Raw genomic sequence first — 22,005 nt, 5'->3', positions numbered from 1 at the left:
AACCAACTCTTTCAACGAGAAGTTAGCTTTTTTATTGAAATTCTGACATTGTTTCAAATTAATATTGGTGACACCTTGGCTGACAAAAACTGAAACACAATGTACACACAGTTTACACCTGGGAGATGAAATAATCAACAGGTTGATTGCAAACAAACCAAAAGACAAAGCAGCTTTTACAGTAAGCTTGAAAGAGGGACAATAACTTGCAGCTGCAAGATACCTCAAATGAAAAATAAAGACTGTTCTAGCTCACAAACACCTGAAATGCTGTCAAAAATTATAACTTCATTTCAATGGCTACAATATTTACACAACACTTTCTTTAACTGCCATAAAGCATTAATATAAAAATCCCAAACTTTGTACCCTGTACAAGTGGAGTACCCCTTGTGACAAAACTATAACCTTATGCCTATGTGCTCATTTTGGTGAAAATATTCCTGGTGCACTTGGCACCATGCATGCACGAAAAAGAGCACGCATGCAATGTGTTCCCCAACCACAATGTGCGACCATCCCCGGCAATATTCACCGGCAACCCTCAAACCAAGAGGTTGCCACATGAGCCTGAAAATGAGAGTGAAACGGGGTTTTATGCTGGTCACTCCATTTTAACCCGAGACTGGATGAGAAAGGGCAAGAACCAGTCTCGCCAACTTCCCTGGTTCCATGTACAACCGTCAACGGTTCACACTGAAGATTTGGGAATGGCAACCCAGAAGTGTCTAACATGGAGTGTGCATTACCAACTGAACCCAGTCCATTCATCCCAAGCCCCATTTACAAATGATTTGGATTTCTTAGGTACAAGACGCAACTTTACTAATAAAACCACAAAACACAAACAGAGTGAAGAGAACGGCCGGTAACCGCACATTCGCCCTCTTAATAAACAACTAGGAATCTTACGAAAAATCCCCATGAAAGAAAAATTTGTACACCTCAGAGGTCCGCTCAAATTGTGGACAAAGTGCAACTGAATGGTAACAGTATGTGCTGAGCTACAGCTCGGTGCCCAATTTCAAGGAGCTGCTTTTGGCAGAAAAGTCGGGCTAACTTTAGCAGAAAACTGCTAACATTAAGCACTATTTCAGGGCAGTCCTTGGTATGGTTGTGCAAATAGTTGCATGCGCATAGAGATTCTACTGAACATTACATCACTAAGTTTAAGCAAATCATTCCATTCAAGTTAGCATGTCTTTGGCTGTGTTCACTGCTCATGGTCTCCATGAAATACGTGGGGCGTCTATGCTAAGCAGTGCCGTGAAATTGGGCCCAGATTTCATAACATTTTTCTCAAATTAGCAAGATGACAAACCTTTACAAAAGACTAAATTGGTATACACAGCATGTATTTTTATATCTACCTCTATCAGAAGTGTCTTTTTTTACATCTCAAGAGCAGATGGCATGAGCATATTTAAAATATGAAATTAATTTAACAAAACCAATGTGCCCAATAAAACAAACTATATTCTCTAAGTTATACCTTATAACTTTACCTATTATTTAAAAAATATCATAAACAGTACTAAGGGTTTGTACTGATATCCAGAACTTTAAAATAAAATCTAGCAAAATATTTGTACCATGTCCCACAGCATAAAACTTGAGCTGACTGAAGGCATTGAACAAGCTGGGTATTTCAAAAAGGCAACACCATTCAAGAACAAGATGCCCGAACATGTTTAAGATGTCAGCCACTTTGGCAGGGCCAACCTCAAGTGAGTGTTGACGTTCTGAAATGCAGTATTGCATTCGAATGCATCACAAGTCCTTCCATAAGGCCAGTCATGTGTGACAGGGTGAACAATGACAAAAGAATGCTTTTGTCACAGATCAGTTGAATAGCTTGTGGCTTGTGATGGACTTACAGGGACTTGCTGGGACATGTGAAGGACTCGAATACAACACGGCTGGAATGACCTGCAATATGCTTCATTTTGAGCATGCCTTGTTGAACTGCCCAACTAGCTTGCAGGCTTAGAGCCTGGAACTCTCTCTACAGGGTACCGGGGTTAATGGCAGGCTGTTTTGGCATTGATATTTTCTTCAGAGGCTGCTAAGAAGAGCATCAATATGCATATCCCTCCTTAGGAATTGGCCAGGAGAGGGTTTGGGGGCGATTTTATAGGATCAAGGACAATGCATACAGAACCATATCATCCTGTTATACGGGATTGCGTGCTCATAGAGGGGTTAAACAAACACTGACCTTCTGTTCTTTTTTAAGAATGAAGATCACGGACGATTCCAAGCAAAAATTACCTTTGAATTAAGAGTGGAGGGGCTATGGAAATCTGTAAGTTACAGATTAGAATCCCGCTACAGTCCTTGTTCACTAACAAACTCAGGAGTACATCAATTATTACAGATAGACCCCTACTGAGTGGCAGCACTGCCCTAGTATTGAAAAGTCAACGGGCAAACCCAACTCAACCAGAGCAATTCTCAAGGCCGAAAAAAACTTGTTGAGCACAAACAACGTATGCGTTCAACTTGGAGATATATTTCAACGAATATTTCAGAGAGGTGGGTATATTTCTATTCCCCTGGCTTGCCAGAGACATGTAATAGCTCCAACAAGCAGGGCACTGATTCTCCTGGTACTCTTCCCAATGCAATCTGGAGTTGTATTTGTAATGAGGAACATAAATCAAAATCTGTGAAGATTTCTCAGTAAAATATGTTCATTTCTGAAAAAAAAGTAACAAAAAACTTCAGATATGGAAAAGTGCATTCATCGTTCCACTGAATTTTCTCAAAAATCAAAATCAATTAAACTCTTCTGAAAACAAAGTAATATTATCAAACTGAAACAAGTGATCAATACCTCTGTAATTTCATTTCATAAAATTGTACAAGCAAAACAAGGATATGTAGTGGTCACATAACCATCAATTTCTTTCAAAATGTAATTATCTCAATAACTGTCAGTCACTAGGTTTTTCTTTTGGGGGGTGCTTAACTTACACCCACTAATTTTTTTGTCTATGAAATGTTTTATTTCTAAATGTTTGCTCCAATCTCAAGGAAATGGAAATGAGGTTATGCAGATGTCAAACCCACATCTACCAATTTGAACAGTTGAAAGAGCCTATTATTAACTCTGCCAATCGTGGGGTCAATCTACTTTTGCTGTAACATCTGACAGGATTATATAGCAAATACTGAAAAGCTTGGAATGTGTCAAACACAAACAAGATTATTCACTTTTTTCCACATTTTGAAGTTTACGGCCAGTTTACATTTTAACAAACCTGCCATTTACTGCACATGGCAATTCACTGGGTTGCACAAAGAAATTCAAGCGAGCATTTCACTTAGACTTTACTTACAAAAGTGCTGTAAGACATGGTTAATTTTTGTTTTTAGTTACATTGCCACAGAAAAGGCACAGACACGCTGTTACTTATGTCAACTTACCAATATGTGGGGAGACGGGGTACTACATATCCGCATCCGAGCTCTCCACCAGGTGGATATGATCGTTGTGCCTGTGAGATCGCCGACGGTACCACACCAGTGCCACGACGGCTGCCGCTACCATGACGACGGCGACCACACCCACAACTGCACCAATAGTTGCTGCAAGCAGGTGGACAAACAATCGTCAAAGTGCATGAGTGCCTGTTGTTAAAACACACGGCTTTTCAATATCTTCTTCCAATTCCTAACAAACTTGTACCCTATCGATAAATGTTGTTTGATTTTTTTCTCTGTTAGTAGTTACAGATCATTAGCACTTGCCAACAATAAATCGGTGTCATTTTGCGTACCTTTTTCCAGGGGGGGTCAGGTCAGAGATTTTGTTTCAATGTCTCATTTTTGCGGACAAGCAGAAATGATGATGACACATTATACGTGCCATTTACAATGGCATTGGTGCATTTACTTTAGTTGTTTTGTAATATTTTCCCCAATTGTTTCCTTTTTTTGTCTCGGGGGGGGGAGGGTTGGCCCCCCATGGATCTGCACCTGCACAACTATCCTTACCACAAGAATAATATGACAAGATGAAATAAAACTACATAAGACTGGATTGACACAAAGCCTATAACCATAATGTGTGTGTGTGGGACTTACCGGCCTGTGAGTTGGGCTGGGTCGACTTGCCAGGTTCGCCACCTCCACCTTTTGGGGGCTTGACAGGGTTATTGTTGGGGGGACCTGATTAGCGATTCAATCGTGTTAAAGAGGAAAAAATAAACAGTGACTTCAATTGTGGATGGTAAAAACAGGCATAATGGCACGCTCTTTTCGAGCAAAACTCCCTACAACAACAAAGACAATGATGCTGCACTGTTTTGGGGCAGGATTGAACTTGTCGTACACTTGAAGAACTTGAATTTTGTATTATTGGTGTTTCTGTTTGTTTTGGCTGACTGTTTTCGATACATACCTGGTGAGGCAGCTTTGCAGACTTCATTAGGGTTGTCTGGAAATGGAACTGCCAATGCTAAAGATGGAAAAGGAATGAGTTGATGAAACCACTTTGGTTAACCACTTGCTGCCGGGGAGCCCAGTTTTGGGCACTTATTCTTTATATGCACAGCTGGGTGTCTGAATCGAACAAAGGGAACTGGGCCTTGTAACAAAAGACAGTACTCGTAGCAAAAGACCAGACTGCTGGGAATTACGCCAATTTTTCACTGTCAATAGTGGGAATGTAAATCCAGCATTTTTTAAACAGTATACCACTGTTTGAGGCATTCATTGCGAGCGGATTACCACTGGGGACAAAAGTGCTCCACCACCACACTAATAAGCCACACAGTACCACTTCAGGCTAATATGGCCCCCTGTTGAGAAGACATCAGCAGCGCACTGTGCCGGTTTCGGGAACAAAAGAAAATTACGTAACACTGAACAATCTGGGCTCTTTATACAAGGCGGCAGGCCTGGCTGAAATACTCCAGCATCCATAGATGTTGTCTGTCAGATTAGAGTAGAAACCAGACAGTCTTTGGTGTGGGTGTAAGTGCCCAGTAAATGAAGATATGAATTTGGAAAGAATTTTGAAAACAGAAAAAAATGAAAAATACTCTGGCCCAGCAGAAATAACATATTTATAAATGCCCCCGGCAGGATGTGGTTATTGGCATTAACTTGTGGGGTAAGTTAAAAGGCAGGTGTAGTAACGTGCCGCACCTACAACAGCACCGATGATGGCTTTAAAAACAGTAATCCCCCACCTCAAAACAGTAATCCTCTGTCCTAGGAAAAACTTGCTACTACTGTGCAAAAGAGACATTGTGGACCGTTTGACTTACTGCAAGGTTTGACGGGTACGATGCGATCTTGCACCAGGGGGATGGCGACGGTTCCTTCGGGTGTGTATCCCTTCAGAGTTAGGGCCAGCTCAACAGAACGGTTGCTCCGTCGCATAACTAGAAACTTGATCTCTCCACCAGAGAGGAGTTCCTCTACAATAAATAATTGATAAGCAGTGTACCATGAAAGAGGACAACAAAACCCATTCCGCCCAAAAATGAAACCGGTCTATCTGACCATCTACGGCATACTGATTTTGCAATTTCGGCATAAAATTATGCATTCAGCATTTGTATTTGCAATGTGTATCACTGCCCGAATGTTCCCAGCCAGAAAAATGATTACGCCGGAAAATCTACCAGACCACTGCACTGGGTAACGATTTCTCCACTTCAGTGGAAAATGTGGTGGAAACAAATGGTGCCTCAGGAATCGCCGGACACTGAAATTTGGCAAACCCTACAACAATGGGCGATATCACGAAGCACCACGCACATCTTACAGGGATTCGGTTAACTCAAATTCGGTGGCTACACCATTAGGCAGAAACGTTGTTGAAACGAAAGAGGAGTAGGGTTTGTTTACAGTCTCTATTAACACTAGTAGTTTGGCCAAAACATTCCCAGGGAAATTACCAACTGTGATGTAGGGATGCCGGCTTGCTCACCTGTTCAGTCATCAAGTCCGACGGCAACCGATTATTCATTAGTCAAATATAGCATCACAATCTCTTGAAATTTTTGCACATGGCCCTCTCTCACACTGTATGGCTCAAAATAGAGTCAACAAAGTGTCACGTTTCCAATAAAGATTTTACTCACTGTTAATTGACAGGACAATCCTTTAAGCTCTTGTAATATCATACAAATTATCCAGAATTTACTCACTGTTAATTGACAGGACAATCCTTTAAGCTCTTGTAATATCATACAAATTATCCAGAATATAATCTCACCGATGGGAACAACTGCGTTGCACGTTATGTTTCTTGCCACATGGTAATTTTTGGATGCCTCACTGTCGATGGTGAGCAAGAGGCGAACTGGAGACTCACAGTGGAACATTTTCGTCTTGAATAAATACCGAACCTTTAAAGTTGGAATGAGAGGAGAGACAGACTTCATAGAGCAAGAAACAGCCTGATTCAAGAAACTTGGAGGCATTATTAATATTGATCACCACAACATTAATCATTAGTCAACTATTTCACGGGCCAAGTTCAAACGACACTTACACCGCTAGAAGTAAGGTTGCACGAAAAACCGTCACACGGATTGTGGTTGGCCTTGCAATTCATGCGGCCGTGGAAGACTTCATTGTTGTCGATGTCATCGGCTATGTCCCTAAAGGTTGTGCACTCGTCACTCACTCCTGGCAATGGGGTCAGGGAGGCAGGGGGTGTGAGAGTTGGTCCACGAGTCATCGGGTGATCTGCCATGGAGGAATCCAGCAAGGGCCTTGTAATTTCCAAACGCAAACGGTTGCCGCGCATTGTCACAAGATAAGCGTCAGACAATGCTTTTAGTGAACATCGTCACAAGGGCATACAGTCACTGGACCAGTCACAAGTAACAGGGTCAAACCCGAAGAAAGAATGGTTTTGTTACAGTTCGTTTGCGTAGCTTGTCACTTGAATTTGGGAGTCAGGTTGGCAAGGTGGTTCTTTCCTCACCTTCCACCTCTGTGGTCCCCGGGTTCGATTCCCGGCCCGGTCCACATGTGGATTGGGTTTTCAGTCCCTACCTGACTCCGTGGGTTTTACCCAGAATATTCCTCTGGGGTTTTCCTCCCACCTCTAAAACTGTCACTGCTTCTTACTGTCTCCCCTTTTGATGTTGGTGAATGTGGGTCGTTTGGCGGCTGCCCGAGGCACCCTTGTATGCCATCATCTCAACCATGTTTAAATGTATTCATTGTACAGCGCATTTGAACATATCTCTATGAAATTTGCACTTTATAAATGAATTATTGTTATAATTAATTTGGACAAGAGGCCCTGTGCTGGTCTTGTGAGGTTTTGTCATGGTCTGAAGAAGTCTCGTCTACAATTATGGTTTCAGAGGCTCAAGTTCGACACGAAGTGCCAAAATGTTTGTCCTAAGGGCTTATCTTTGACAGAACGATGTCATGAAATACACTGCATACTCACTGCTTTTGAAAAGCTAGTGAGAAAATGAAGTAGTAACAGTGAGTACCATTCTATAGAGAGCATAACTCCAAGACACAAAGTTAGGGCTCTGGACAAATATTCCTGTGCAGTAATTCCAACCCCACATGTCCAGCTCAAAAGCATGGATGGTTTTTCTGCTTGACAAACCAGCAGACAGGAGGTCCTGCGTTCCAAACTTTTTCCTGGCATGTGCAAGCTTTGTGCAATTTTCCTGACAAGCTCTAAAAAATCACTTGCACATCACTTGTGATTTTTTTACCTTTCCCGTGTATCAGAGAAAAAATACAAAGTAACACCGTCGCATTAAAAGGAGTCGATTTGAGGGTGATATGGACGGAATGAACAGGGAAGAGGAGGGTCAAAGTCATTGGACATGGGGATCAAAATATCAAGCCATCTCAATGAGCATCATGTTTCATTGATCGGAAGAGGGCATTCAAAAGTTTAATGAGGCATAAAAATTGTTAGGAATAGCACTTACCACACGGTGGTATAGGAACACGAGATTCGTTCAGGAACGTGTCCACCACTGGCTGTGGAAGTCCTGGAATGTGAACTGTCAGTTGGATCTGGGAAAACAAAAGGACCAAGCGTGAGTTAAAACACTCGCATGTGGTATTAATAAAAATGAAACTTTGGCTGGTGGCTACTATGAGGTATTAGAATTATTATTGCTGGATCGCTGAGTATAAGTTTGTCATGTGGTTGCACATGCAAGTCTACACATGCCCTTCCCTCCCAAAATGGTTCAAAATCCACAATTTGTCAGTAAGTTGGGGATTCACAATCTGGGTTTCTGCCATGCTGCTGGCAACAAAGTCTTAACCACTTGCCACCGGGTTTCCAGTACCGGACACGTATGCTTTATACGCATGGCCAGGGTCTCCAAAATCGGACAAAAGGAACTGGACCTTGTAACAAAAGACCGTACTCGGAACAAAAGACCAGGCTGCTGGGCATTACCAACATTTTTTCACTCTCAATAGTGACAATAATCCAGCCTTGTTTTGTAACAGTATAACACATTGGGGCATTTAGTGAAAGCGGATGGGGCATTTAGTGCGAGCGGGTTACCACCAGGGACAAAAGCGCTCTACCACCGCAGGGATGAGCCACACAGCACCGCAGCATGCTAATCTGGCCCCTATTGAAAAGAGGTCAGCAGTGCACTGAGCCAGGTTCGTGAACAAAAGACAGTTGTATAACATCGCACAATCTGGGCTCTGTTTACAAGGCTGCAGGCCTGGCTGAAATATTCGGGCGTCATAGATTTTGGCCGTCAGATTACAGGTTGACACACAGCAGAGAAAAACAGAACCCAAACAAGGCCCACTTCCCAATGTCACAGGCCAAAATTTCTGCATCTGGATCCCAAACGTATTAGGAAAAGACAGAGCAGAGGTATGGCCGTCTCCACAGGAAAAATGATCTTACCGTGGTTAGGAAGTAATCGATGTCCTCTGTGAAGGGATCCATTATGACGGTAATATTGGCTTGGACTCCCTCGGGCAGAGTAATGCCGTCCCCTTCTGTTTTGCGAGGGAAGATTTCATGAATGGGTTACAGAATGTTTTCTTGCCCGGAACGACAGCCCAGGAGCCCACTGTTAGAGGCAACTGGGTTACACATGGGGACAGGCCCTGCCCGTGTCTGGCGCTTGAGGTCTGCTTCCCAAGTTACAACCTCCGTAACTCTGCAAAACCTGCATGAACCGTGACGATGTCAAACACCAAGGGATTCTTCAACTTGTGTATCGGCTTGGACTTCTTTGTTCCATTCTAGCAATTCTGGAATTCTGACTTAAATTTGCTGCCAGGCAAAGCTATGAATAACGGCCATATGAAATGTACATGGTCTGAACTGAGGATGAATGTAAGAAATAAGGGCATCGCAAGGGGTCAGGGATGAGGCAAAGAGAGGTACTCGATTTCATCTTGAGAAAAAAAAAATTATAAAAGAAAAAAAGGGGAAAAAAGCAAAAATAGAAAAGACGCAAGGGGATGCGCATCCCCCAATTGCTCCAACATTCTAGAACTTGACACCCTCCCACTGTTAACTGTTTATCAATTCTTAGCGACGCCCATATTAAGAACTGTTGCGTTCTAACTCAAACCATATTACCATATGGAAGAGCAAAATAATGGGTAACCACCAATCATTATCTGAAGTGTGAATCAAGAAGGGACAGAATAAATCTGTGATTTGTTTAGCGCCTGTAAAGGCATCCAAACTTACAGAATTGTCCGATTTGAGAAACTCACCAACAGGGACGGTCTCCGAACGGACGAATGGATGGGACCAGATATCCCGGCCATTTCTTTGAATGGTAATGGTGTATGAGATGGGTTCAGTGCAGCTGTCTAGCACTGATACTGCTGTGATTTCAAAAGACTTGTGGGCAGAAAAAAAAAAGAACAAAGAGAGATTTTAGCTTGAGGCATGGATGCAATCAACTGCATGCATATGGCAAATAATCCTGGTTGGAATACAGAAGTCTTTCATCAAAAAAGTTGCGATTTCTTGTTCCCAGATTTGACTTTAGAGTAATGCATGGCTGACTGATGGACACAGCCAAATTACAATTCTGAATTCCACATTAACATCGCACCTGTGTAGACCAATACTTCAGTCCAATTAATGGACAACATCGCATGACCACAGCAAGTGATTCTTCCCAAAGTGTGCATCTCCTTAAACCGCAAGAGACATTATTTGAGAATTCTTCAACTGGCTTTCTGGAACAACTTACGACAGGACCGATGCCGATTGCTCCAGTGCATCTGAAACCCTTGCAGTCATCATCCTTCACGCACTGAAAATCGTGAGGTGGGTTCAGTCCAATGACAAGTTCTTGCATCCGTCGGCACTGCAAGCTTTGTTGGCCTATGATTACAAAAAAGGAATCTGTTGGACACCAAAGCTACATCCCTTAGTCGTAATGGTTAAAAAAAAACCAGCCTGTAACTAGTTTCCAAAAGTAACGGCCCTGGGCACGTAATACAAAATGCTACAAAGTTGCCGAGCCAAAGTACCCACGAGCTAGCAATAAAGAAATATACCAGAATTGACATCCACACACAAAGATGTTACAAGTTTTGTGCACATTCTGCTGAAAAACAGTCGAGCTTTCCCAACATGCTGACGCACTAGGCACCATGCCCTTCTCCCAACAGCATCGGCATCTACATTGATCTCGGGTCCACTAGATCGCCACATTGTGAGATGACCAATTAAGCACACACCCGTAGAACATCTGACCTTTAGGATATTGCTCCTATAGATAACAAAGCACCCTTTCTACCAGTATTCAATCAGCCAACTATGACCTTTGACCTTCCAACCCAACCTCATCTAAATTCTTACCTGGGGCTTGGGTGGAGCAAGGCGGTGTTCTGATGAGTGTCGGAGATAAAATGGGAATCTCAAATAAAGGGAACCCATTGGCCAGGAGCACAAGCTTCAGCTAAGGAGGGAAAACGTCACCCAACCAATAAAATGTCCCATAAAGGCAACACCAGGTGCCTGAACAGCAAAGGAATCTTCTATTTTATTCACTAATAAATTTACTGACACCATTAGGCTGCAGTGGCACCAGACTCCAACATGTACTCGTACACATGAAAAGCACACACATATACATGTAGTTTGGAAAGTTAGAATGCAATAACGCCAGACTGGGCATGGACCAGTGGCGTCTGCATAACCTGTGTGCCAGTGTGCTGCCACCACGGTGATGACTTTAAAAAAATAAACCTCTGATTTCATCGTTAGTCTATCTGGGAGGAACAATTCTACCGGTGCATGGCCAGCCTGTAATTAAAACCATTTAAGGCTCCCCAATCCACACCAATCAAGAGACATGATTGACATGGCAGCAAGCCACTTATTTCAAGTCCTAGTCAATGCAACTCCAAGTCACAAAGATAGAAACTGGAGTCAATGTCTCTAGGATATACAATACACTCTACTTAACATATTTAGCAGGTGAAAGGTTGAAGACATGAGGTATGTGACACGCTCCTACCACCTGCCCATTAGTGATGTGCCCCCACAAAGGGCTCTTGATTCTTATCGGTGAATCACTGCAAGCGTGCCTGCATTCCTGATGCTCACTTTTGTTGCAAAGTTTCTGAAACAGAGTGCACGTCCAGCACTTTCTCTGTCAGTGATGATCAATGCCATGTTTCAGTTTCAAACCTTAAAAATAAAGCATACTTACCCCAATTTGGAAGCCTCCTGAGACCTTCTCAAACTGCACCTGGATGCCTACATTTAGGTCAATGAATGCCTTGTCGTACTGTAATCCTGACAGCCAAAGATAAGAATGGTTGATCAATAACACTCAAGGCAACGTCTTCAATGGAAAATGGCAGGGCTAACGTTTGAGCATTAAAATAACTCTGAACAAAAAAATTGTTGATATTGAGATCCTTGGAAATTGGGGCTGACCGATTTCAAGCTGTCGTATCTGCAATATCTCAACAAATCTTCCTCAATTGAATTGCCAAGTCTACATGTACTGGCCATGAATACCAGTTTTTGGAGACAAACATCCCACAAGAGTTTGAAATGGCCTGTGAAATACCGTACATACATATCAATCCAATATACATGGACCAGTAGATGTACATGTACATGTGCACACTTCCTGACCAACCTGGGATGGTGTAGGTATCCCCGTGGGTGACGGTTTCCTGGATGTAGGGCAAGTTGGTGTCCGGGTCCTGAACCAGAAGGAACATCTGGGGCGGATCATCGCAAGGGTGCAGCTTGACCCTCAGCTCAGTTCTCTGACCCTGCAGCGCAAACAGCCAACAGAAAAATGCTGGCTTCAGGAATCTCATCGAGATTCATTATTTCACAACAACAAACAAACAAAATGAATCTACAGCACAGTGACAAAGAAAAAACTATCAGAGCAAAGATCAAGCATTGGTATGGAGGCCGCTTCCTTGAAAGTAGAAGCTCGCTGGGAGGGCTTTTGGTGAAACTTGAAAAAAAGAAGGACTGGTATTGTTCAATTGTTAAGTGTGCTGAGCTAATTAAGTACAAATAAGGAAATATTCCATTTCAGGAGAAAGCGCTTATAGAGATGAGCTGAAAGACAATACAGGCCGATACACAGTCCAGACCCACAAACAGGCTGACGGACCACCAGTTGCAGACAGACTGGTAGCTGGACCAACAGACACAAATAAACAATAAAGCAAGTATGGACGGGTGTCAGCCAAACTGGTAGTAGAAATGAATACAGGGCGGTTGGAGAGAGAAAAAACAAAGCAAACTGGAAGGAATAAGAAGCTATGTCACAAACTGGGCGCTAAGAAACTGCTAACAACAAATCAGCGAGGCAGACAACGGTTGTGAAAAAAAAATGGCACCTCTAGTTTTGTGCCGAAAACGTGCACAGCACAGAGGATGAACTCTTCGAAAACTTTGCTCGAACAAAAAAGAGCACTCACTCAGTGTCTTTTTCAAACACAGAGGCAGACACCCTTGGATATGACCACAAAGCATTTTCAGAGCCTCTTTAAAGCATATAGCACATACTAGTACATGTTAATCAACAGCGGTTTTCTCAACCCTGACAACAATAAATCTTTGGCCAATTCGGCAGAAGTGGCAGAGAACGTACACGTACATGTGCCAAAGGTCACCTTCCCCACCCCCCCTTTCCTCTGTCCCACAAACCAGGCTTCCCAAACAGAATGTGCACAAATTCTTTCACTTGCCCGGCTGGGAAGTTTGTTGAACTCTCCAGGGTCACAGGCAAGTGATACACTTTGAGAGTTTGTACTCGGCTCAACACCAAAGATTTTCACCACACTCAAGGGTAACATGAGTCTGCGGGCATTTCTTTTTAACATTTACCCCTCCATTTCGTCGCTCCAGTCAACATGTATGGCTTTTCAAAAACCCAAATCAGAACATGCGACTTCCAAATCTCAGCTGCCAAAAAAAATGTCTAACGCTGTGACTTGAACACATTTTTACCAGGAGGGGCTTTTAAGCAGATACCAAGTTACGCAAATATGTGTATTAAAATAAAAGTAAGGGATTTTTTTGGTATCTACTCCAGCATCCCCATTCAAAAATCTCCCCCCTCCCTATCCTAAAAACTTGGATTGTTCTGGCCTTTTCTGTCACAAATGAAAGTGAAGATCCAATTGAAACAATTGAAACTAAGTTTCTGCTTTCAACAGGAACTCTACATGTACATTATATCAAAGGCAGTTCACTTCAACTTTTAACAGTAATCCACTTTTCAAGTGGCTCACAATTAAGGGGCTTTCATGTAGGTAATACGTTTTTTTCTTTTGACAAGAAATTGTGGTGTGCACTTGTGTGCCTCATTTATATTTGCTAAAACTGGGTGCTTTGGTTGTTTTCTTTTTCTTTTTTTCATTTCAATACGAGCGATTCACAATAGTGCGCAACCAAGAGTTTGCAACGTGTTGGCCAATCACAATGCGTGAAATTTGTCGACCCAATGTGCGTTTGGAAAGGGTCGACAACTTTCACACGTTATGATTGGCCAACGTGTTGCAAACTCTTGGTGGCGCACTATTGTGAATCGCCCGTACTGATAATGCTGATGCTAATATTACTTCCAGTACTGGATATTATCCCTTTGGCCTTGGCAGTCAACTAACTACATGCAAATTCCATTATCTAACTGGTTTGTCAACTTCTAAACTTGGTGAGCTCATATCAACTACACCCACCTTCAAGCCATCGTTGTATACACACTATATGTAATTTATGCAGAAACAAAATGGTTTAATCACAGGGAATCAGTGCCTGTCACAAATCAGGCCAAGAGGAATCAAACACTGGCTTGGTTGCTCAAAGGCCTAACAAAAAGAAATACTTTGGTTATCATCCACGTCCGCGTGACTTTTGCTGGCTGTCTCAATTTTATTTTTTTGGCTTTTATTAACCCTCCTTCTGTTTTAACCGTCAAAAACAGTAAATTTGACTGATTTTGACTGATATGACAACTGTGTCAAGAATGCATCTCAGCATAGGAGGGTTAACCCTAACAGTCCTCAGTCCTCCAACAGGTGAAGGATTGAGGACTGTTAGGGTTAATCTGAAAAAGAGAAAATAGCATTTAAATACCCATTGGCCACCAATTCATTATAAAAAAACCCAGTAAACAGCAGGCTTGTACAAAAGAAGACCTACATGTACTAATAACTGTTCAATTAAACTCCATTGCCTTCCCTCGCCTGTCATCAAATGGGTCCTGTTTGTCTCACCTGCAACAAGAGGAAGCAAGTGAAACCGTCGCAGTCCGCACTTCGGGTACAGTTGATTCTACCTTGGAGATCCCCCAGCTGCGACTGGGCTTGGTTGATCTGCTGCACAGCCTCATCTAACGTGTCGCATTCTGGCTGGTATGTGGCTTCTGAGGCTGGAAAAACCATGTGAACACGTTCACAGTCAACGCCTTGGACAGTGCATGGTCAAAATCGAGGGCTCGTTGGTGCGCAAATTTTGCTGAGAGTTCACAATGCTCCAAGTTTTCCCTTGTAGGAATACCGGTTGACCACGTAAACATGCTGTCATGCCAAAATATGTGTGCAGTAGGTAGCTAGCCCAAAAGGCATGTGATGTAATGTACCGTACATCTTGTGTAGACAAAAGAGGCCCACATCATAGAGTGTGGAACCTTATGTGAATAAGCCTGGTCCACGCAAGCTTACCCCCTTTCTGGAAAACAGATTTACAGGCAGTTTTTGGATTAGGGTTATTTGTAGAGGGAAGAGGGACAGCCAAGCAAACCACCAACCAAAAAAATCCAGCTTAAACAGTGTCCAAAGTGCAAGAAATATGAGCATTTTCACCAAGTTTTCTTAACTGCAAGAAAACGAAGGAATGCCCACATTTGCCTGTGGCTGGATCTTTAATAAGCAAAGAAAGTTGCCTAAGCAGTGCATCATCCGCTGACGTACATTTACAAGTAGCTCATATGATAGCAGCCTAAAGTCGGTATACATGTAATAAATTGATTTAGGACGAAATTGGAATAGTTCTTAACGACAACGTTCAAAAAAGATTTCGGCTCCACAAATGTGAACAGATTTCCAACAAGTCCATGTGGCTCGGAGAATATATACGTTGTACATGTACATGTAGGCCTATGTACTCGACAGACAAAACAAGACAAACACTCAAACTAGTGCACAGAACATATAATCAGAACACTTAATAGCAAATTTCCTGTCTTAAAGGTTTGCTTAATAGTCCTTTTTTTCATATTTGAGGGATTCTTAGTGGAGGTGAACACTTTCGTGTAATAATGCTGTGTGGAACGTACCACACAAAAACTTCCTTGGTGTCAATCATTCGAGTTGACCTTCTGAAAGCATTTAGGAAACAGGAAATTTCATGTTTCTTTTCTGTAACCATTTCAAAATAAGGAAATTTACACATCATGCGCATTGTACATGTTCACCTACAATGTACACATTTTCAGAAATTTGACTATGATAAAGCATTTCTGTTTACTGTCCAACAAATTAATGATGACCAGCAACAAATGCTTTCAACAAAGTCCACATGCATGTGCACACATCAACAAACAATAAACTGAGCGAGATTAGCCCAGATTTTACAAACATTTACAGAACAAATGCTGGCTAGGAACGGGGAGTAACGTTTCAATGGACCTCTAAGCTGATGACGCCACACTTCTTTGCATTCCTAATGTGCTCAGTGGTCCATGGGCCCTAGCGCTGGCTCCATAGAAAACTGAACATCCAGATTCCGATTCATATTAGTCATGTAAATTCAAAACAGACATGAAATCCTTGTCCTGGTGTAAAAACAATAAACTGCGAGCAAAAAAAACAGGGACATTCATGCTCATGAAAGTGAGCTGTAATCAGAGCAGCCAGCAAACCATAAAATATCAGTATGTGCATGTACATCTGGCAGCCATGCCAGCCTTCTTTATTTGGCCAACATCGCCGCCTAAAAAATTCAAATGAAAAACTGTGCACTCACACGCCCCGGGTGCAACATCGCCATGGCGACCTTACGCACACACATACAGGTCAGGTACATGTACATCATTGCCTAATTTGCTTCTGGCCCTTTTCGTCATGTATTTATCTTTGTCTGCTCGGGGTTATTTACCTTCATGTTCAACTGAATTGAACCTTTCTGCTGCTTTTTTTGTTTGTGTTGGTTTTCTCAGGAGAGGGGGGTTGTTCGTAGCTGTCAATTTTACAAACTGCCCATGTGCATTTTTGAAATGAGGTAAAACCTACGTTATTCCAAAATTTTCACTTGAAAAAACTCCATCGGGTAAAAGACAGGCTTACAAATGCCTTCATCTGTATAATTAACTCCCGTTCATTTACTACAGGGCACGTTCAAGTTATTTTGCTGCAATCTGGTATGAGACATCCAAAAATCTTCGTCACACTAACAGAATGCTTACATGTAAGTCCGCGTCTAGTTTTACATGAAGACAGTGATTCTGATACACTTGACACTAGTGTTGAGTTGAAAGGTACCGTTCACAACCCAGACATGCAATAAAACCCAGACATATTCTGCTGGTGGCAAGAGGATTTAGTGTTGTGCTGTCCTGTGCGCTACCAAATAAATATCTTTGATTTGTTCCGCAGCCAGCAGAACAAACGACATTGTGCACACTTTTATTTAGTCAAACATGCAAAGGGCTGCAGCAACTGGGCCTGAATCAACTGGAGCACAGAAATACTACGACACGTGATATTATCATGCTTGGTCACAATGACTTCACTTCTCCCGTGGTGCAGTATTACTGCACATTTCATTTGCATGTAGATCATGTGGAACTGGGGGTTCCATGTTCATGTACATTATGCACATGTACATGTACACGAGTGGCTGCGTGTAGGCTATCAGTGATGCAAGAGCACTAGCTGTACTTCATCAATCAGCGATGGACTGAAGAGCAAATTGTTAACGAGGTTAAAATCTGGGAAGTCTTCCTGTAGGTGCGTGCCGCACATAGCTCTCAACATGATTTGGCACAGTGCCAGGACTCAGGCAGGTTGATTACATGTAGGTCATGCTTCCCCTCTTTGTTCTCTGTTTGCATGGACTTTGCAAAGGAGGGGGAGTACCAGAGGGGCACTTGTCGCCCTCAACCCCCCCTTCTAAAAAGAGGACCCCCCAAAAAAGCCAGGAATAAGGCAAAACTGGAGGCAAAGGGGGACGAAAATCACTACTTTGCTTGAAAAAAGTCTTGGAAATGACCCCTTCTACCATAACAGTTTGTGAGTTTGCTGGTGATAAATGCTTCACAGTCATCCTTCCCCCGGGATAAAATCCTGGCAACCGCCCATGCACATATGGACACACACAAAAAAGTCAGAGAAGCAGTCTTCCATGACTGCCTTGTGAATATGTACATGTACATGACACCTGTTCTAATGAATCATTCGGATTCCAGTTTGTCTGGCAAAAGCCCTACAGTGGGGCTTCCAGGAAATGACGAGGCAACCTTGTACGTGCATTTTAAGTCAAAACAGTACACCAACATCTCCATGTACTTCCCTCCTGACTAGCGAGACAAGATAGTTAACTTTATTTCTGCAGTTTTTACAGTTTTCCTGGAATAATCAGTCACTGCACTTAAACCTGGCGCACGTACTTTGCCTCTGCTATTCAACCCCTTTCTCAAAAACTCTTGAGCATAATTGTTATACGTGTACACGTAGGTCCCTGTGTAATTATCAGAGCAAATTATCTAATGAAGAGATCTGTCAGGGGAGATCAGAAACAAATCTTTGAAATTTTTATACAGAAAACATCCAGAGCGCGACACTTGTCAAGGCACTGTACCAGTATGATATTCTGCCCCAGGATGTGGCACGCCCATTCACTGAAGTTGACTTGTCTCTACTCCTGCGCTTTCCTGCATTCTACAAATTTCTTGTGGGATACAAATTACAATTTTCGGCTCCTATCAAGAGTCCACAGGATCTAGATCTCATCGCTGCAGAGCACGAGGCTCGTAGTTTTCCATTTTGTTGTTGATGGCTGCATTTTAGTTTGGAATTTCTGACTGCAAAGGAAATACTGGAATATTCAGCCCAGCTTGGCTGTAACTGAAATGTTTTTTTTTTTCATTTTTATTTCTGCCTTTGTTCCAGTGCCACACTGAAGTCCCCTTCCCAACCTCCTCCCCCTCTAAAAAAAGTTGAAAATCATCCAGAATTCTTCAATTGTCTTTCTTCACATCTAAAGGATTATGCAGTACTCAAAAACCACACACTGCGTGGAAAAGACACGACCCAAAATTTTGATTGCTCAAATTTGTACACTCTGGTAGCGTGCAGTAACACAGCTGACCCTTGGGATGGTGAAGCTACCATGGCAACAATAAAAGTAGACTGATAGCCTCATCCTCTGATGCGAAGATAAATCTATAGAGTGGCATGAATTACCAGGATTATGTTGGTTGTTATTATGGGTACGCAGGGCACCAGTTAATCTCTTCTACTTGTCTACTCTTCTGCCTGGTGTGCCCATGATTTTTCCCTCTTGGTGATCATCAGCCTATACCAAAAGTCTGCATTATAATGAACAGGCACACGTTGACATTTTCAATGATAAACCTACTGTACATGTACAGTTGGTTTGCTTATTAGCACATCACATTACATTACAAACATTTGGTCCCAGTGGAGATGGTAATTTATGACATTAGAAGGCGATTATAAACCTCCAGAGGATAAATGTTGTTGGAATAATGTTATTCTAGGTATTTTTCTTTCTCTATACTTGTCAGGGGAGTTAACCCTGGATATAAACATACAAGTGCTTGAACCCGGATGCATTGAAATGTGCACAAAACTTGACAACAGCATATGTACTGACAGTACTGCTGTACAGACCTGTACCGTTGTAGCCTGCAGCACAAGCAGGTACATACATGTACATGTACGCTCACCAAGTAATGAAGTTGACTGAGGCAGGGTTGTGGGGAACGCCTACATTGTTAAAGCAAATTAACCAAATAAATATGCTTAGCATTCAAACACACTTCCTTTTCAGGGACTACCTCAAATTTATTTATTTTTGTATTTATTTATTTTTGGGGGAGGTTATTTGAAAACAGCAAAAATATACATGTCAACTGATCAATCATAAAATGAAATACTTACAGGCCGGAAATTCTAAACTAATGTCAGACTCTGTTGGTGTCTTTGCATGTCAACATATATAGACTAACCCGATTAGATGCCATAACTGCGGTGGCACTGCACTCACACGCACAGTCTTCAGCTTGACGCACGCGTGCATTTGGCAAATCACGACACCCTGTTGTTCGAAGAGGCATGTAACGCGCGCGTACCACCTGTCCACGAGCATTGTGCCACCGCAGTAATGGCTTCTAATTCAGGTGGTCGAATTATTCTATAGCTATGGCGCAAATTGCATACACACCTATGGAGGTATGTATGTACATGTAAGTCCAATTCCTTTCAATGTACAGTGCTCTAAAATGTACCAGCACATTTTTGTTCAAAACATCAAATGTTTAAGAAACATGGTAAAATGTACTCCACTTCTTGCGGTACTAATTTCAAGCACACTGTATACATGTATGTGCACTGATGAGCCCCCTTTCCCTGAAGCTTCTCCTTCCTTTTACAATCATCTAAACACAGAGTAGGTAGATACATGAAGGCTAGGAGGTCGATATGTAGGTTTTTCTTGCACTTAAAAAAACACATAATTCATCTAAATACATGTTCTATTTAGCCAACTTTACTACGCATCAACCTCTTTGACGCAAATACTTAAGACGTTAAGTGAGACTATAGAGCTTGTTAAATTCCAGCTCGGGTCGAGACAGATCTGTGGTATAGTGGTTAGTGCGTACGTCATGAGATCATACAAGATTAATTTGATTCCCACTGGTCGACATTTTTTCATCCCACAAAACTAACAATATTCTCCTTATTTTAATTTGATATTGACCCCAACACATATTAACAGGATTTTGGATTTGTGTTTCAGATTTGTGGCTCTGGAGGACTTTTTCTAAAAGGGAAAAAAGTCTGAAAATATAAACTGGTCTTATTTCATTTCATTTATTATTTTTCAGGTAAGACAAAAAATATAAACACATCAAGAAACAGTAATTAAAACATGGCAACAGCATCCCTGAGGAATTGCCAAAAAGCGAACTAAAATAACTATCAAGTGACTCTCCCAGATGCTGAAACCAAACATAGGGAGAGAAAGAGAGAGAAACAAATTCAATATTTGATATTCCTTACCTTGTGAATACAAATACTAAGATTTGTCATGGTAAGAATTTTCTAAGTCTAAAAACAGCTACTGTGCATGCACCCTGGAAAATATCTTTTAATGTCAATTTGCTGGCGCTGGATAAATAAACACTGCCTTCATGATTTATTTGAAAAAAACTTACACAAATTAATAGCTTTTTTGTCAAAGTTCATAAATGTTGTTTAAATAAAATAACCCTCACTCTGTTGCAAACTAAATTGTGAATTAAGATTTAACTTTACAATGTACATAGGCCTACATATGTACTAACATGGAAGATTTTGTTTATAATACAACTGTTAGAACACAGTTATGCTCGTATCGATATCATTCCCTGTCGTGTGTATGAGAACATACTTGGTACCTTGTAATTTCATTGCCACTGAAATTTACATAACAAAACTGTCCAAGGCTCTTGGCATAATACTAAGCTACGCAATAATATAGGCCAGCCCGGAAAGTAAGCCCCTACACGCGCCGTAGCGGCATAGTCCTCCTCGCTCGTACTCGTGCCACCTGGTAGCACGGAGCCTACTAATGCATGTGATATGCAACAGCGTGAAATTCTTCTCATTCCTAACATCGTGCTTTATTTCATCATCAATTTAAAATTCACTGAGAGGCACTCTCAAAGAATTGAGAAAAATAGGAAATTCCTACCTGCCGTCTGCAGAAGAATCCAGGCGCAAATGAACAAAATCGCGATCGCACTCACTGGACACTTCATTCTCTGTGGTTTTAGGTACAGTTCTAAATCTCTGAGTATCGAGGGTCAATGCAGTTGACTTTGGAACTAGCACTAGCAGACGTCTCTTGAGATCACTACAATAAAATGAAACTTCGAGGAAAGTGGGATATGAACCAAATCGCTACTACATTTCCTCAAAATTGTGGCCCGAGCCTGAGCTGCGCCGGTGTGGTGCTGTTAGCTGTACAATAACAATGCCACATTGAAGTCAAAAGAGGGCGCTGTCACCGCTTAAAAGGCAACTGACTCGCGGCTGGCTCGCGGCGACGGACGGAAGTTGCTTTCAAGGACCAAGTTTTCGGGGAATGTTATTGAATACGGAGGCGTATTACCGCCACGATAATAAAAAACCTCCCTCTATCGTGTACGTGTACATGATGGGGGGGGGGCACGTGCCCCCCACAAATTCCCAGGCCCCCCCCACTGAAAAAAACGGATGAATGGATATTGAACAAAGCTAACAAACACCCCCATAAAAAACACTGAAAGTTGGTGCCCTTTGTGC

General features: G+C 42.1%; 1 protein-coding gene across 3 annotated transcripts; it reads right to left on the bottom strand.

Annotated features, from left to right (window-relative positions):
* Positions 1 to 9: 9 nt before the first annotated feature.
* On the bottom strand, positions 10 to 21,698 carry LOC110975200 (uncharacterized). Of its 3 annotated transcripts, XM_022227469.2 has the most exons (16): positions 21,413 to 21,698; positions 14,710 to 14,864; positions 12,105 to 12,243; positions 11,667 to 11,752; positions 10,811 to 10,910; positions 10,197 to 10,330; positions 9,709 to 9,838; positions 8,882 to 8,976; positions 7,929 to 8,016; positions 6,512 to 6,708; positions 6,233 to 6,365; positions 5,277 to 5,429; positions 4,406 to 4,462; positions 4,090 to 4,173; positions 3,430 to 3,591; positions 10 to 2,628 (listed from the first exon to the last, which is right to left on the bottom strand). In XM_022227469.2, the coding sequence occupies exons 1-15, from the start codon at positions 21,477 to 21,479 to the stop codon at positions 3,452 to 3,454; spliced, it is 1,758 nt and encodes a 585-aa protein (XP_022083161.2). In that variant the 5' UTR covers positions 21,480 to 21,698; the 3' UTR covers positions 10 to 2,628; positions 3,430 to 3,451. The 3 variants fall into 3 exon arrangements, with proteins under 3 accessions (XP_022083161.2, XP_022083148.2, XP_086996052.1); XM_022227456.2 differs by having other exon boundaries at positions 10 to 3,591; XM_087139926.1 differs by lacking the exon at positions 14,710 to 14,864 and having other exon boundaries at positions 10 to 3,591.
* Positions 21,699 to 22,005: the final 307 nt, after the last annotated feature.

Source organism: Acanthaster planci, linkage group LG08 (assembly GCF_054643075.1).
Source record: "Acanthaster planci isolate LZ-2023a linkage group LG08, COTS_SCS, whole genome shotgun sequence".
Lineage (NCBI taxonomy): Eukaryota > Metazoa > Echinodermata > Asteroidea > Valvatida > Acanthasteridae > Acanthaster > Acanthaster planci.
The sequence above is the reverse complement of the archived record's forward strand: the minus strand, read 5'-3'. Positions and strand labels throughout refer to the sequence as shown.

What these genes read in the sequence shown, in the direction of transcription:
- LOC110975200 (XM_022227456.2), bottom strand. Translation starts at nt 21,479, where the DNA reads ATGAAGTGTCCAGTGAGTGCGATCGCGATTTTGTTCATTTGCGCCTGG. An exon ending in CTTGCTTCCTCTTGTTGCAG is followed by an intron (nt 12,244 to 14,709) that starts GTGAGACAAACA and finishes TTTGCGCTGCAG; the next exon opens with GGTCAGAGAACTGAGCTGAG. An exon ending in TTGCTCCACCCAAGCCCCAG is followed by an intron (nt 10,331 to 10,810) that starts GTAAGAATTTAG and finishes TTGTAATCATAG; the next exon opens with GCCAACAAAGCTTGCAGTGC.